The 16,349-nt window shown below is 45.1% G+C and overlaps 2 protein-coding genes across 3 annotated transcripts; one reads left to right on the top strand and one right to left on the bottom strand.

Annotated features, from left to right (window-relative positions):
* Nucleotides 1-63: 63 nt before the first annotated feature.
* Nucleotides 64-8,934, top strand: LOC106612904 (high affinity immunoglobulin gamma Fc receptor I). 2 transcript variants are annotated; one of them, XM_014214561.3, is made up of 6 exons: nt 64-186; nt 314-349; nt 1,135-1,425; nt 2,377-2,643; nt 2,831-3,106; nt 8,462-8,934. In XM_014214561.3, exons 1-6 carry the CDS (start codon nt 162-164, stop codon nt 8,659-8,661), a joined length of 1,095 nt encoding a protein of 364 aa, XP_014070036.1. In that variant the 5' UTR covers nt 64-161; the 3' UTR covers nt 8,662-8,934. The 2 variants fall into 2 exon arrangements, with proteins under 2 accessions (XP_014070036.1, XP_045580468.1); XM_045724512.2 differs by having other exon boundaries at nt 71-186; nt 1,204-1,425.
* Nucleotides 8,782-15,979, bottom strand: otol1b (otolin 1b). The gene is made up of 5 exons (XM_014214560.3): nt 13,536-15,979; nt 10,739-11,157; nt 10,547-10,636; nt 10,360-10,431; nt 8,782-10,157 (listed from the first exon to the last, which is right to left on the bottom strand). The coding sequence occupies exons 2-5, from the start codon at nt 11,136-11,138 to the stop codon at nt 9,262-9,264; spliced, it is 1,458 nt and encodes a 485-aa protein (XP_014070035.1). The 5' UTR covers nt 11,139-11,157; nt 13,536-15,979; the 3' UTR covers nt 8,782-9,261.
* Between the last annotated feature and the right edge of the window lie 370 nt (nt 15,980-16,349).

The raw sequence follows: 16,349 nt of genomic DNA, 5'->3' as shown, positions 1-16,349 counted from the left end.
AAAGTTATTTGTGATGTCAGGAAGAGCATTATGCAATTATTTCATAAAAATTAGATGGTATTTTTTGCAATCGAAACTGAAAAGTAGTCTCATTTCCCCTGACAATATATAGAGATTGTAGTGTAATCATCCCCATCAGAAGCACAAGCAGAACACTCAACATGAAGCTGTTACTGAGCCTCCTTGGTGAGTTCCTTTCAGTCTACTTTAAGAGATTACAGACAATTATTTCTGTGTATAGATGATCATTGATTGATTGACACCGGATTTATTTTGGGTTATTTTAATGATTAATGGTTATTTATTGTTTCAGTTGTTTCAACACTACCTAAATGGGCTGTACCACAAGGTATGTATTAAGTACACTATCTGGCTGCATTTACACTTTTTGACCAATTATTGGCAAAAGATCTGATCTGATTGGTGAAAAATACTAAATAGTGGCAAAAGACCCGAATTGGGCTGCCTGTGTAAACTCAGCCTCTGAGATTCAAATCCTTCTTTTCAAACCAGTTTTGTCTTGTATAATAGAAACATATGAAATACAGTATGTATTTCCCGAGTGGCGCAGCGGTCTAAGGCACTGCATCTCAGTGCTAGAGGCATCACTACAAACCCTGGTTTGATTCCAGGCTGTATCGCACCCGGCCGTGATTGGGAGTCCCATAAGGCGGCACACAATTGGTTTGGCTGGGGTAGGCCGTCACTGTAAATAAGAATTTGTTCTTAACTGACTAGCCTAGTTAAATAAAGGTTAAATAAAAATACATGTAAATTGTCTATTTTCATGAGTTACGTAATAGCTATACACTACTGAACATTAGCTGTCTTTTGTAATGTTAGGTGACCATGTAAATAAGACTTAAGTTACCGTTTATGCTCAGAAATGATGCTTAAGTCTCTCTAGTAGGCTGTGTTTACACAGGCAGCCCAATTCTGATATTTCTTTTCACTAATTGGTCTTTTGAGCAATCGGATCAGCTCTGAAAAAGATCTGATGTGAAAAGATCTTATGTGGTTGGTCAAAAGACCAATTAGTGGAAAGAAATTTCAGAATTGTGCTGCCTGTGTAAAGGCAGCTATAGTAATCTACTCAAAACTTCAGAAAGACTTACCTGTCAACATTTCTTCAAGTTCTCCCTATGAGGGCTCCGCTGACAGCCGTGGCTGAGCTAGTTAATGGGGGACCCTGGATCTTCTCAGGGGAGAGAGTACGTCTGAAGTGCAGTGTTCCTGGGAATGTGTCGACCGAGTGGAGGTACCAGTGGTTCAGGGGGGGAGAGCAGCTCCAGGAGTCTGAGTACTTGGTCCTGTGGAAGGCCAGGCCACAGCAGAGTGGGAAGTACTACTGCCAGGGCCTGAGAACCACATGGATAAGCACACAACATACCCTCCACAGCCTGCCCATAGAAATAGAGGTGGACGGTAGGAGAACCCATATCAATATTGAGCCATGATGACATCTATACTGAACAAAAATATAAATGCAACATGCAACAATTTCAACAATTTTACTGAGTTACATATAAGAAAATCAGTCAATTGAAATATATTCATTAGGCCCTAGTCTATGGATTTCACACAACTGAAAGGGGGCGCAGCCATGGGTGGGCCTGGGAGGGCATAGGCCCACCCAGTGGGGAGCCAGGCACAGGCCCAGCCAATCAGAATGTGTTTTTCCACACAAAAGGTCTTTATTACAGACAGACAGAAATACTCCTCAGTTTCATCATCTGTCTGGTTGGCTGGTCTCAGACGATCCCACAGGTGAGGAAAACAAATGTGGAGGCCCCGGGTTGGCGAGGTCACATGTGGTCTGTGATTGTAAGGCCAGTTGGACATACTGCCAAATTCTCTAAAACATTCAATTCTCTGGCAACAGCTCTGGTGGACATTCTTGCAGTCAGCATGTCAAAACTGCACATTTTAGATTGGCCTTTTATTGTCCCCAGCACAAGGTGCACATGTGTAGTGATTATGCTGTTTAATCAGCTTCTTGATATGCCACACCTGTCAGGGGGATGCATTGCAAAAGTAGAAATGCACAACATTTGAGAGAAATAAGCTTCATGTGCATATGGAACATTTCTGGAATTTTTTATTTAAGCTCATGAAACATGGGACCAACACTTTATCTGTTGCGTTTATATTTTTGTTCAGTGTAGTTTGGTTGACCTTCTGTTAGCAGTCTGTATTAGACAACTCCTTTCTTGTTGTCACACCAAACGTGTGACAATAGCAAAAGAAGCAGAAACAGACTGACAACCAGGCTAAGTTATACCTGTAGCACACCAGACCATAGAGGGTACCTGTCAACAGGCCAGACAGGGACTACACCATCTCGTTAACTAAAATCACTTACTACTCTTTGCCCAGGTGGGTGGGCCATCCTGCAGGCCCCACCCCTGCCCATGCTGGTTGGAGAGACAATGACCCTGATGTGTCGTGTCCGTGGCAACCCCAGACTGACAGAGGTCATTCTCTACAAGGACGGGGTGGAGCTTCAGAGACAGCCTGGACCAGAGCTGCGTGTCACCAACCTTACCCTGCAACACCACGGATCCTATTGGTGCAGAGCATCCTGGGATGGACGGAGGCAAACCAACTCTGTGATCTCAGTGGCTGCTTCGGTGTCCATCATAGGTGAGGTTGATAGACAGGTGTGATTTGTCATTTTGAGTTTGTGTAGGATGAGGAATCAGATTTCAAATGAGATTTGCCCTCATCATTTCATTATCATCACTATTATATCATATTTAATGGTAATTGAATACCGGTAGGTATGTGAGAAATATTTTTCAGTATTAATGCTCTGTATTCTCCCCTGCAGAGGTTCTGACAGAGCCCATGTTGGAGATTGTGCCCAATGACCCTCTGATCCATAAAGACCGTATGCTCCTGGTGTGTCACGTTCAACTGAACGCCCGTGAGCCCATTTCACACATCCACTACTACTTCTACCAGGACGGGCTGAGTCTGGGGCCTGCCTCTTCCCAGGACAGGGTCACAGTACTGAGGGACTCAGGCCGGTACTGGTGCAAAGCCAGCATTCCTACTCTGGGGCTGAAGAGGCTCAGCGAGCCCGTACCTTATGGGCGAGTGACAGGTGAACACTCAGAATACATGAGAAACCAGAAACAAATTGTAGTGATGCAGTCTCTCTTTAGGATGATTCATAATGCTGACCAGTGGCGTCAGTTCAGCTGAACTTAGGGTATGGCAGGGAAGGGGGGGACAGCTTCTCTTTGAGCGATGCTCCTCATGGTCCTGAAGCCAGCCAACCAACACGCTAAACAGCTGTTGCATTTTAATTGGGTTTGGAATGATTTTAGTAAAAAAAATTGTAGCCAAGTTTAACATTTTTGGTCTTGAGCTAGGGTATGGTGCCAAAGGAGATGGCTGCCGTTTTACAATTGTGCTATTGTGTACGACCGAAATGAGCTTCTAGATATCAGGACAGCGATTACACACCCAGTACTGGAGGAATACTTTTTCTACAACGAGTTGGGCAGGAAAGTTTTACTTCAGGCGCCTGACAAGGCCCTCATCCCCGTCATTCGCAGGAGAAAGAGACGGAGGTATCGAGGACGAAGGTACGGGTGCCTTGTAAGGATCCGTTGCCGAGAGGGTAATCTACCTTTACCGTCGATCCTATTAGCCAACATACAATCAATCGATAATAAAATAGACGAATTACGACCACGTATATCCTACCAACGGAACATTAAAAACTGTAATATCTTGTGTTTCGCCGAGTCGTGGTTGAATGACGACATGAATAACATACAGCTGGTGGGTTTTAAGCTTTTTCGGCAGGATAGAACAGCGGCATCTGGTAAGACAAGGGGTGGGGGGTCTATGTATATTTGTAAACAACAGCTGGTGCACGAAATCTAAGGAAGTCTCAAGGTTTTGCTCGCCTGAGTTAGAGTATCTCATGATAAGCTGAAGACCACACTATTTACAAAGAGAGTTTATCTGTATTTTTCATAGCTGTCTACATACCACAACAAACCGATGCTGGCACTAAGGCCGCACTCAATTAGCTGTATATGGCCAAAAGCAAACAGGAAAACGCTCATCCAGAGGCAACGCTCCTAGTGGCCGTGGACTTAAATGCACAGAAACTCAAATCCGTTTTACCTAATTTCTACCAGCATATTAAATGTGCAACCAGAGGGAAAAAAACTCTAGACCACCTTTATTCCATGCACAGAGACGCATACAAAGGTCTCCCTCGCCCTCCATTTGGCAAATCTGACCATAGTTATATCCTTCTGATTCCTGCTTACAAGCAAAAACTAAAGAAGGAAGCACCAGTGACTCGGTCAGTAAGAAAGTGGTCTGATGAAGCAGATGCTAAGCTACAGGAATGTTTTGCTAACACAGAATGGAATATGTTTCGGGATTCTTCCGATGGCATTGAGGAGTACACCACATCAGACACTGGCTTTATCAATAAGTGCATCGAGGATGTCATCCCCACAGTGACTGTACGTACATACACCAACCAGAAGCCATGGATTACAGGCAACATCCACACTGAACTAAAGGGTAGAGCTGCCGCTTTCAAGGTGCGGGACTCTAACTCGGAAGCTTATAAGAAATCCCGCTATGCCCTCCGACAAACCATCAAACAGGTAAAGCGTCAATACAGGACTAAGATTGAATCATACTACACCGGCTCTGACGCTCGTCAGATGTGGCAGGGCTTGCAAACTATTACAGACTACAAAGGGAAGCACAGTCGCAAGCTGCTCTGTGACACAAGCCAACCAGACGAGCTAAATTACTTCTATTCTCACTTTGAGGCAAGCAATACTGAAGCATGCATGAGAGCATCAGCTGTTCCGGACAACTGTGTGATCACGCTCTACGTAGCCGATGTGAGTAAGACCTTTAAACAAGTCAACATTCACAAGGCTGCAGGGCCAGATGGATTACCAGGATGTGTACTCCAAGCATGCGCTGACCAACTGACAAGTGTCTTCACTGACATTTTCAACCTGTCCCTGACTGAGTCTGTAATACCAACATATTACAAGCAGACCACCATAGTTCCTGTGCCCAAGAACACTAAGGTAACCTGCCTAAATGACTACTGAACCGTAGCACTCATGTCTGTAGCCACGAAGTGTTTTGAATGTCTGGTCATGGCTCACATCAACACCATTATCCCAGAAACCCTAGACCCACTCCTATTTGCATACCGCCCCCAACAGATCCACAGATGATGCAATCTCTATTGCACTCCACACTGCCCTTTCCCACCTGGACAAAAGGAACACCTATGTGAGAATGCTATTCATTGACTACAGCTCAGCATTCAACACCATAGTGCCCTCAAAGCTCATCACTAAGCTAAGCACCCTGGGACTAAACACCTCCCTCTGCAACTGGATCCTGGACTTCCTGACGGGCCGCCCCCAGGTGGTAAGGGTAGGTAACAGCACATCCGCCATGCTGATCCTTAACATGGGGGCCCCTCAGGGGTGCGTGCTCAGTCCCCTCCTGTACTCCCTGTTCACTTATGACTGCATGGCCAGGCACGACTCCAACACGATCATTTGCCGATGACACAACAGCAGTAGGCCTGATCACCAACAACGATGAGACAGCCTATAGGGAGGAGGTCAAAGACCTGGCCGTGTGGTGTCAGGACAAGAACTTCTCCCTCAATGTGATCAAGACAAAGGAGATGATTCTGGACTACAGGAAAAGGAGGACCGAGCACGCCCCCATTCTTATTGGCGTGGCTGCTGTGGAGCAGGTTGAGAGCTTCAAGTTCCTTGGTGTCCACATCACCAACAAACTACCAACCTCAGGAGACTGAAAAGATTTGGCATGTATCCTCAGATCCTCAAAAGGTTATACAGGCCATCACTGGTTGCATCACTGCCTGGTATGGCAACTGCTCGGCCTCCGACCGACAAGGCACTACAGAGGGTAGTGCATACAGTCCATTACATCACTGGGGCCAAGCTTCCTGCCCTCCAGGACCTCTATATCAGGCTGTGTCAGAGTAAGGCCCTAAAAATGGTCAAAGACTCCAGCCACCCTAGTCATACACTGTTCTCTCTGCTACCACACTGCAAGCGGTCCAAAAGGCTTCTTAACAGCTTCTACCCCAAGCCATAAGACTCCTGAACAGCTAATCAAAGGGCTACCCAGACCCCTCTTTTACACTGCTGCTACTCTCTGTTTATTACCTATGCATAGTCACTTTAACTCTACCTACATGTACACTACTGTTCAAAAGTTTGGGGTCACTTAGAAATGTCCTTGTTTTTGAAAGAAAAGCAAAACATTTTGTCCATTAAAATAACATCAAATTGAACAGAAATACAGTGTAGACATTGTTAATGTTGTAAATGGCTATTGTTGCTGGAAACTGAAGATTTTTTATGGAATATCTACATAGGCGTACAGAGGCCCATTATCAGTAACCATCACTCCTGTGTTCCAATGTCACGCTGTGTTAGCACAATTATGTTAGCATAGCTGAAAACTGTTGTTCTGATTAAAGAAGCAATAAAACTGGCCTTCTTTAGACCAGTTGAGTATTTGGAGCATCAGCATTTGTGGGTTCGATTAAAGGCTCAAAATGGCCAGAAACAAATAACTTCCTTCTGAAACTCATCAGTCTATTCTTGTTCTGAGAAATGAAGGCTATACCATGCAAGAAATTGCCAAGAAACTGAAGATCTCATACAACGTTGTGTACTACTCCCTTCACAGAACAGCGCAAACTGGCTCTAACCAGAATAGAAAGAGGAGTGCGAGGCCCCGGTGCACAACTGAGCAAGAGGACAAGTACATTAGAGTGTCTAGTTTGAGAAACAGACACCTCACAAGTCCTCAACTGGAAGCTTAATTAAATAGTACCCGCAAAACACTGGTCTCTACGTTAACAGTGAAGAGGCAACTCAAGGATGCTGGCCTTCTAGGCAGAGTTGCAAAGAAAAAGCCATATCTCAAACTGGCCAATAAAAATAAAATATTAAGATGGGCAAAAGAACACAGACACTGGACAGAGGAAGATTGAAAAAAAAGTGTTATGGATGGACAAATCTAAGTTTGAGGTGTTCGGATCACAAAGAAGAGCATTCGTGAGACGCAGAAAATTTTTTAAGATGCTGGAGGAATGCTTGACGCCATCTGTCAAGCATGGTGGAGGCAATGTGATGGTCTGGGGGTGCTTTGGTGGTGGTGAAGTGGGATATTTGTACAGGGTAAAAGCGATCTTGAAGAAGGAAGGCTATCACTCAATTTTGCAATGCCATGCCATACCCTGTGGACAGCTTTTATTAATTGGAGCCAATTTCCTCCTACAACAGGACAATGACCCAAAGCACAGGTCCAAACTACTGTATGCAATAACTATTTTGGGAAAAAGCATTCAGCTGGTATTCTGTCTATAATGGAGTGGCCAGCACAGTCACCGGATCTCAACCTTATTGAGTTGTTGTGGAAGCAGCTTGACCGTATGGTACGTAAGAAGTGCCCATCAAGCCAATCCAACTTGTGGGAGGTGCTTCAGGAAGCATGGGATGAAATCTCTTCAGATTACCTCAACAAATTGACAACTAGAATGCCAATGTGACGGTTTTCGTAAGGTGAAGGAGACCAAAGTGCAGCGTGGTAAGTGCTCATGTTCAATATTTATTATAACTCAGAACACTAAAGCAAAACAATGGAAAACGAACGTCACGTTCTGCAGGCTATACTGAGCTGTACAAAAACAAGATCCCACACTAAAGGAAGGAAAAGGGGCTGCCTAAGTATGATTCCCAATCAGAGACAACGATAGACAGCTGCCTCTGATTAGGAACCATACTCGCCAAACAACAAAGAAATACAACAACTAGATTGCCCACCCCACCCTGACCTAACCAACCTAGAGGAAATAAAACGTCTCTCTAAGGTCAGGGAGTGACAGCCAAAGGTCTGAAAGGCTGTAATTGCTGCAAATGGAGGATTCTATGACGAAAGCAAAGTTTGAAGGACACTATTATTTCAAACAAAAATCATTGTTTATAACCTTCTCATCGTCTTGACTATATTTCCTATTAATTTTGCAACTAATTTCATGTATGTTTTTATGAAAAACAAGGACATTTCTAAGTGACCCCAAACTTTTGAACGGTAGTGTACATATTACCTCAAATACCTCGACTAACCTTTGACCCCGCACATTGACTCTGTACCGGTACCCTCTGTATATAGCCTTGCTATTGTTATTTTACTGCTGCTGTATAATTATTTGTTACTTTTATTTTCTATTATTTACGTAACTCTTTTTTTTCTTAACTTCTTAAGCATTGTTGGTTAAAGGCTTGTAAGAAAGCATTTCACTGTAAGGTCTACTACACCTGTTGTATTCATTTGACAAAATAAAATGTTATTTGCCATACTCTGACATGCCCAACTGACGCCCCTGATGCTGACTCTGTGTTAACAGGGATACATCAGGGACCAGTTGTCTCACTCCAGCCCAGAGCTCCATCTCATCCAGATCCTATGAAAGGACCTCCCCAGACCACCACCTCTATCCAGCCTTCTGAGCCCCCTACCTTCCCCGATGTATCCGGTGATTCTCCAAACACACTGGCCCCTGGTGTTGGTTCAGATGATGGAACAGTGGTTTGGAAGGACTTCTAAATTCCTTCATAATTATTCATTAATATGTTATTTGTCTTTTAGGTTGTGAATGAAACAATGAATTGTATTTGAACTGTCAATTGTAAGTTCAATGCAAATAAATCCAGTCAAAGTCAAACATTTACATATTGATTTTATTTCAAAAGTGTACAAAAGCTCATTTTCAAAAAGCTCATAATACAGCGATACAATGTTCTGATTCCTTAACCTAACCTGGGAAACATTATGTGATTAGTATTCCTCAAGTAATAAACATTAACTACTCCAGTGCTATCAGTCTTACTTGCATTATTTTTCATTCTACCAGATTGACAGTCTTGTAAAGATGTCTATATGTTGATGGGCCTATAGAGGGAGTATGAAGAGAGATGGGGTGAGTGCTGCCATTCATATCATATAGAGGTGTTTTACAGTCCCTGGTACTGTGGTGGTATAGTGGGCTCCATTGTCATAACTTGTCTGTGTAGAGCAGGAGTACAGAGGGGCTGGTCTGTGGGGTACAGTATGGGTGGTATGGAGGAGTGCCAGTAGAGATTGTTTAGGTACTGTGGAGGTACAGTAGAGTTACAGTGTAGATTGTATTAGATATCAGAGCGTTTGTCAGGGCTTGTCAGCGTAGAGCAGAAAGCCAGAGAAGGTGCTGTCGTCCTCACTACTGGCGTAGACACCGTTCCAGTCCCTCAGTGTCTCCAGCCATACCTGGTCCCCCACCGCCAGCTGCAGCAGCACCAGGCTGGACGCCTGGTCGATGTCCTGGCCATACAGAGAGTCCCGTGTCCGCACCTTCCTCACCCCATTGACTACCAGGGCGGCGCGCAGGGGCTTGTTCCGTACGGTTATGTGGTAGGAGAACACGTAGACCCCCCCGTGGACACAGGTGAAGCTGTTGGAGGAGGAGTTGTAATGGTTCTCTCCGTTGTAGAAGACCTTGTCGAAGCGGACGGGGAAGCCTGATGGAGGGAAGGACTTGCTGGGAGAGAGGCCCACACTGAAAGCTGAGCGTTTCTGAATCACCCCGTTACCCTTCGCCCCTCTGATCCCCCGAGGGCCCCTGTCCCCTCTCATCCCGTGGGGGCCTCTGTCACCCTTTGGCCCAAACATCCCCCTCCCTCCCTGGGGTCCGGGAAATCCTCGCACCCCTGGCTCACCTTGAGCCCCTGGGGGTCCTGGATCCCCCTGATCGCCCACCACACCAGGGGAGCCCTGCATGCCATCCACCCCAGGAAGGCCCACCTGTCCCTGAATACCTGGAGGCCCAGGGTCCCCTCTATCGCCCTTCAGTCCTCTCTCCCCAAATGTCCCACACTCTCCTTTGTCCCCCTTGTCCCCCTTCTGGTCTTGCACTCCAGCCAGCCCTGGAGGACCTGTTGGGCCTTCCATTCCAGGTTCCCCTCTCTCACCCTTAGTCCCATTTTGGCTTTCACCCTTCTCCCCCTGGTCACCTTTGACACCAGGGGGCCCGCTGTCACCTTTTTCACCTTTGAAGCCAAATCCACCTGCAGGGCGCAGAGCACAGTGTAAGTGGACCGTTTCAGCATCAAGGCCCAGACAGAATCTATGAGGAAGATATGAATTCATTCTATGTTGATTTCATAATCCGTATATGGAGGCTTGAACAGGTACAGGTAGCCTTGTTTCATGATTTTCTATGTTGTACCGATCACATGCCTATATGTGTTATAAGGAATGGCTTGTTACCTCTCTCCCCTGGTTTCCCTGGGTTACCCGGAGTTCCTGCCATTCCACGGTATCCTAGGTCACCTTTAACTCCTGGAAAAGGGAGATAGAAAACAAAGAACTTTGAATAATCAATAAATCTACTGTTTGCTCACACGGCCAGTAAAATGTACATATTTCTAATTTAAAAAAATTGGATTGTGTTCACCTCTGTCTCCTTTTGGCCCCATAGTTCCATTTGAACCAGCCAGTCCAGAAAAGCCTCTGGGTCCTCGCTCCCCCTCTTCTCCATGTGAACCTGTGAGAAAATTGTTTCAACAAGACATCAAAATCCATGGATCACCACTACAGCATACTGGTATTGTTAAATGTCCCTATGTTGTCATAGTGATTTCAATACCTGGTAGTCCTCTGTCTCCTTTTGGCCCTCGAGGGCCCCTCTCTGGTGGACAGCACTCACAAAAATTGAAGTAGCACTCAGTATAATCCATGGTGTAATTATCATGCCCAACACCAGGGGGCCCTGTGGTTTCAGTATAGTATTCCTGGTAGGCTTCGCTGGGGTAGGTTGTAGTCTCTGTGGTAGCCAGAGGGTAGGGGTCCATGGGATCTGATTTCTCCACTGATTTCAGTGTCTTAGGGATGATGGTGGTTAGGGGCTGCATGGTAATCTGGGGCTGCTCACGGTAAAGCATGGGCTTCTTGGTGTATTGGTACTTTGGCCGCTGAGTGGTCTTCGTCGATACACTGGTCACTGTGAGTGACATCACTGCCAAGAGTGCCGAGTGATAGGGGAGCATCCTGATGTTAGAGAAGGATCTAACGAGGGAGAAATTGAGAAATTGTCACTTCTTCTACACTGATGTAGCGTCATTGTATGTAAAAATACTACTTACTACAGCCTCTGCCAAGAGGTCTGGAGCTTTATGGCACAGGATATACTGAGCTTACCCTGCCACTGCATGGTTTTTGGTTCAAACCCAGCTGTGGTTGTTCTTCCTAAATCGCTACACTGCTCTGCATATGGGGAAATTACAATCGAGACTAAAATAGGATTGAGGAGAAACTTTGCTCCAATGACTTTAGTGAGGATCTCAGTAGCAGATTACTCAACCAAAGCCTTTTTCATGAGATGCTCACCTGTTCTGACCTGTAAAAAAAATTATTAGGTGTACATCCCACGTTAATATTTACAGTAGCTCAAAAGTAACGTTATTTCAACTCAGGGCAGTGGAAAATTTGAGACCTCATAACAACAACAATCCTCCAAAAAACATCTATAAAACATCTTATAATTTATCAACTCTTCAGATAAATTAAGTTTGACACCTTCTCTTTTGCTCTCTTTTCCATCCATCTCCCTGTTCCTTCCTCTGTTTCTCTCTGTTGCAGACTGTTCTACTTTACAGTGGCAAGAAAAAGGTATGTGAACTCTTTGGAAATACCTGGATTTCTGCATAAATTGGTCATAAAATTTGATCTAATCTTCATCTAGGTCAAAACAATAGACAAACACAGTCTGCTTAAACTAATAACACACAAACAATTATATGTTTTCATGTCTTTATTGAACACACCATGTAAACATTCACAGTGCAGGGTGGGAAAAGTATGTCAACCCTTGATTTAATAACTGGTTGACCCTCCTTCGGCACAATAACCTCAACCAAACTTTTTCTGTAGTTGCGGATCAGACCTGCACAACGGTCAGGAGGAATTTTGGACCATTCCTCTTTACAAAACTGTTTCAGTTCAGCAATATTCTTGGGGTGTCTGGTGTGAACCGCTCTCTTGAGGTCATGTCACAGCATCTGAATCGGGTTGAGGTCAGGACTCTGACTGGGCCACCCCAGAAGGCATATTTTCTTCTGTTGAAGCCATTCTGTTGATTTACTTCTGTGTTTTGGGTTGTCCTGTTGCGTCACCCAACTTCTGTTGAGCTTCAATTGGCGGACAGATAGCCTAACATTCTCCTGAAAAATGTCTTGATCGACAGAAAAATGAATTCTAAAGTCTATGATAGCAAGCTGTCCAGGCCCTGAGGCAGCAAAGCAGCCCCAAACCATGACGCTCCTTCCACTATACTTTACAGTTGGGATGAGGTTTTGATGTTGGTGTGCCTTTTTTTCTCCACACATAGTGGTGTGTGTATCTTCCAAACAACTCAACTGTAGTTTCATCTGTTCACAGAATATTTTGCCAGTAGCACTGTGGAACATCCAGGTGCACTTTTGCAAACTTCAGACGTGCAGCAATGTTTTCTTTGGACAGCAGTGGCTTCTTCCGTGGTGTCCTCTCATGAACACCATTCTTGTTTAGTGTTTTACGTATCGTAGACTCGTCAACAGAGATGTTAGTATGTTCCAGAGATTTCTGTAAGTCTTTAGCTGACACTCTAGGATTCTTCTTAACCTCATTGAGCATTCTGCGCTGTGCTATTGCAGTCATCTTTGCAGGACGGCCACTCCTAGGGAGAATAGCAACAGTGCTGAACTTTCTCCATTTATAGGCAATTTATCTTACGGTGGACTAATGAACATCAAGGCTTTTAGAGATACTTTTGTAAACCTTTCCAGCTTTATGCAAGTCAACAATTCTTAATCTTAGGTCTTCTGAGATCTCTTTTTTGTTTGAGGCATGGTTCACATCAGGCAATGCTTCTTGTGAATTGCAAACTCACATTTTGTGAGTGTTTTTTATAGGGCAGGGCAGCTCTAAACAACATCTCCAATCTCGTCTCATTGATTGGACTCTAGGTTAGCTGACTCCTGACTCCAATTAGCTTTTGGAGATGTCATTAGCCAAGGTGTTCACATACTTTTTCCAACCTACACTGTGAATGTTTAAATTATGTATTCAATATAAACAATAAAAATACAATAATTTGTGTTATTAATTTAAGCACACTGTCTATTGTTGTGAATTAGATGAAGATCAGATCAAATTTGATGACCAATTTATGCAGAAATTCAGGTAATTCCATAGGGTTCACCTACTTTTTCTTGCCACTGTATATGAACCACTCAATATTTCACTGTCACAGCACAGCCAGACATGCCTTCATCACAAAGATGTTGATTGAGAACTTACAGACACTCAACCTCACAATGGTTTGTCAAACAAAAAGGCCAAACAAAACAGAAACCGCTTATGGAACAGAGCTCAGTATAAAGCAATAAATCCAAATGGACACTTACCTAATTATGACGGGCCCGTCTAATCATTGATTCCCTGTCTAACAGTACAATGGAGACTGAAGCAGCAGCAACACCAGACCTCTTGATATCTCTTTAAGGCTTTGATGATGGACATCCCCACCAATGAGGAGTAGAGCTGTGAGCCCAGGGGGAGGTTTGAAACCCAACGACATGCTAATCTATCTGAGCCTGGAGCTGGACCAAGCAGAACCACTGCACCGCACCGTGGCCCACTCTCTGTACCCGTTGTGTAAAATGTGCTTTTGTGACACTGGATACAGTGCCTGTGAGAAGCACTACCCCGGTGTGGGCCGGGCGAGGGGAGAGGGGCGACGGGTCACCTGATATAAGAGGAATTCCTCCAGCAGCCACCCTGTTGCCCCACTCTTACTGGGAGACAAAAGCCAAGCTGGGAGGCTTCCAGTAGCCCCATAGTGGGGTTCAGACACGTCCGTCTTACTACAGGTGGAGGGAATGCAGCGCAATACAAGAAGGTACATTTCTCCTGGCCATATTGGTCAAGTCCTTGTGAGCTTGTGGAAATGAGTATAGATGTGATAGTGATTACAGTTGTAAATCATTAGCTACAGGTGCCCTACTCACCCGCCTACTGAGCCCAAATCCTCTCTCTATATCTACCGCAGGACAAGGATCTGTATCATTACTATCTACTTGGTGATTGTCCAAGAAAAGCTTTAGTCTAAAGAGCACTGATAATCTCACTGTCTCACTCAACAGTTACTAAACCTGAGCTGTCGTCAAAGGAAACTGCTTATCTCTCTAACCCTCTCTACAGGTGAAAACACAGCAACACTGCACAGTCAGTGGGACCAACTATCCACACAGCCAATTGCAAAAGACCATGTACATACATTATGGTATAGTAAGAGAAAAGGTTACATCTCCTCAGGATATGGGTTAGGGTTCGATTTCACACTTCTCTTGTTAGAAGAATGGTCCTCCTTTCCATAAATGATATGAAACTCAATCTCCCAGTGGTAACAGGACAGCTTATGGCTGAAACAAATGAAACTACTACCACCAGAGGTCATGGTTCAGTAGTTAAAGACCTCCACCTGAGGGATCTATGACCAGCCAAAAACATTTGCAGGAAGAGGGGAAATGAAAGAGGGAAATAGAGAGGGGAGATGAGGGTGAGGTGGAGGGAGAGGAATCGAGAGAGCGAGGGGGGGTGGATTCCAGGTGTAGTGAGAAAGAACTTTGTGTGTACTTATATATTCAAGTTATTGAATATATACGACTGTGCTTTGACCTCCCACAAAGACATACATTTGCATATATTCCATTTTCAGCTGTTTTTTATTCTTTCTTTCTCTATCTTTCTCCTTCTTGCAGTCTCTTATTAGCCCCCTCCTGCCCCCTGCTCTCCCTCCGTACTCTCTCTCCCTTTGCTGTGGTCCGTCCCTGAGATGGCCCGTTGAGGTTCCACCCCTCAGTCTCACTCCTCTATTCAGTCCACACAACAGAACCGGTCAGTTTACTAACCTCGCCACAGGGAGCCAAGCGCCGCTCACCTGCCCACTCACTTAACACTGGCACTGCCCGTGACCCCAGGCGCTCCCACAGCACCACGGAGAAAAACATATACAGCCAAGAGTTAAGCAGCAGCAGTGGAGCAGGGACAGAGGCAGGATGACTTGCATGGATACTTTACATTAACTAAGACTCTTCATGGAAAGAAGATCTTTAAGTGTCAGTATAGAGGATGTAGGAGTGCAGGTGGGAAGGTGTGTGAGGTGTAAGTGTGTGAGTGTGTGTGCATGTGTGAAAGACCAGACAGTTGTTTGCCTCCTGGGTGAACATTTCCTTTTAGCCCTAGTGAGAAGGATGAGAGTTGTTTGCCTCCTGGGTGAACATTTCCTTTTAGCCCTAGTGAGAAGGATGACAGTTGTTTGCCTCCTGGGTGAACATCTCCTTTTAGCCCTAGTGAGAAAGATGACAGTTAAAGTAAACTAGGATCAAAATGTCAGCATTAGTTTCTGATTGATTCAGAGAATGAAATTCCCACTACCAAAACACCAGATCATTTCCCTCTCAGATTATCCCCTCGTACACTAACCTGGCCATAGACAGCTTCTTGTTCTGCAGCCCAGCCTGCCTTATCAAGTGAAATCTAGAGACCTTGGAATTAGCAACTAATGACTTTGGCACTTGAAGTCTTGGCAAAGAAATATAGTCCTCTTATGTAGTGAGACCCAGCAATACCTTCATATTATCTGTCACACTTTTCTAGAGTTGTTCAATACTGAAATGGAAATATCAATCTAGAACAGGTACACCCTATTTTCTATGAGATCTTGGTTGTTGGTTTGCCATTGAGCGTTACTGAAGAAGCCAGTGTAAAAAAGTATTTGCTTTTTTTCACTCAAGCACAGAGCCTAATTGTCTTGTGAGATGGAAGCTGAAGCATTGCAAGGGTATCAGAGACCCAGGTGGACTCCCCAGAGACACAGAGGGGTGTCTGTGTGGAGAGAGACCCCAGGAGAGTGATCCCTGAGTAGGGGGTTGTGGGGGCTGAGAGATGGAGGGTGGGGAGCAAGGAGCCCAGGGCTACAGGGGGTGGGGGCAGTGGGGGGAAACAGGGTCCGGGGGTGGGTTACAGGGGAGAAAGAGAGAGAGAGGGGGGGGGGGGGGGTCATGGTCAGGTGAGTGCAAGGGAGATGGGGGTGGGGGCAGGTAAAGGGGGACAGGTGGAACAAGGTGAAAGTGCTCTGGTAACACCCACTTGTTTCCCCCCACCTCCGTTCTCCACCTGTCCCGTTGCCCCAGCTCCGACCCCGTCCCACGGTAGAG

This window comes from Salmo salar, chromosome 09 (genome assembly GCF_965601325.2).
Source record: "Salmo salar chromosome 09, fSalSal1, whole genome shotgun sequence".
NCBI lineage: Eukaryota > Metazoa > Chordata > Actinopteri > Salmoniformes > Salmonidae > Salmo > Salmo salar.
Note: the sequence above shows the minus strand (reverse complement) of the source record. Positions and strands in the feature narration are given on the sequence as shown.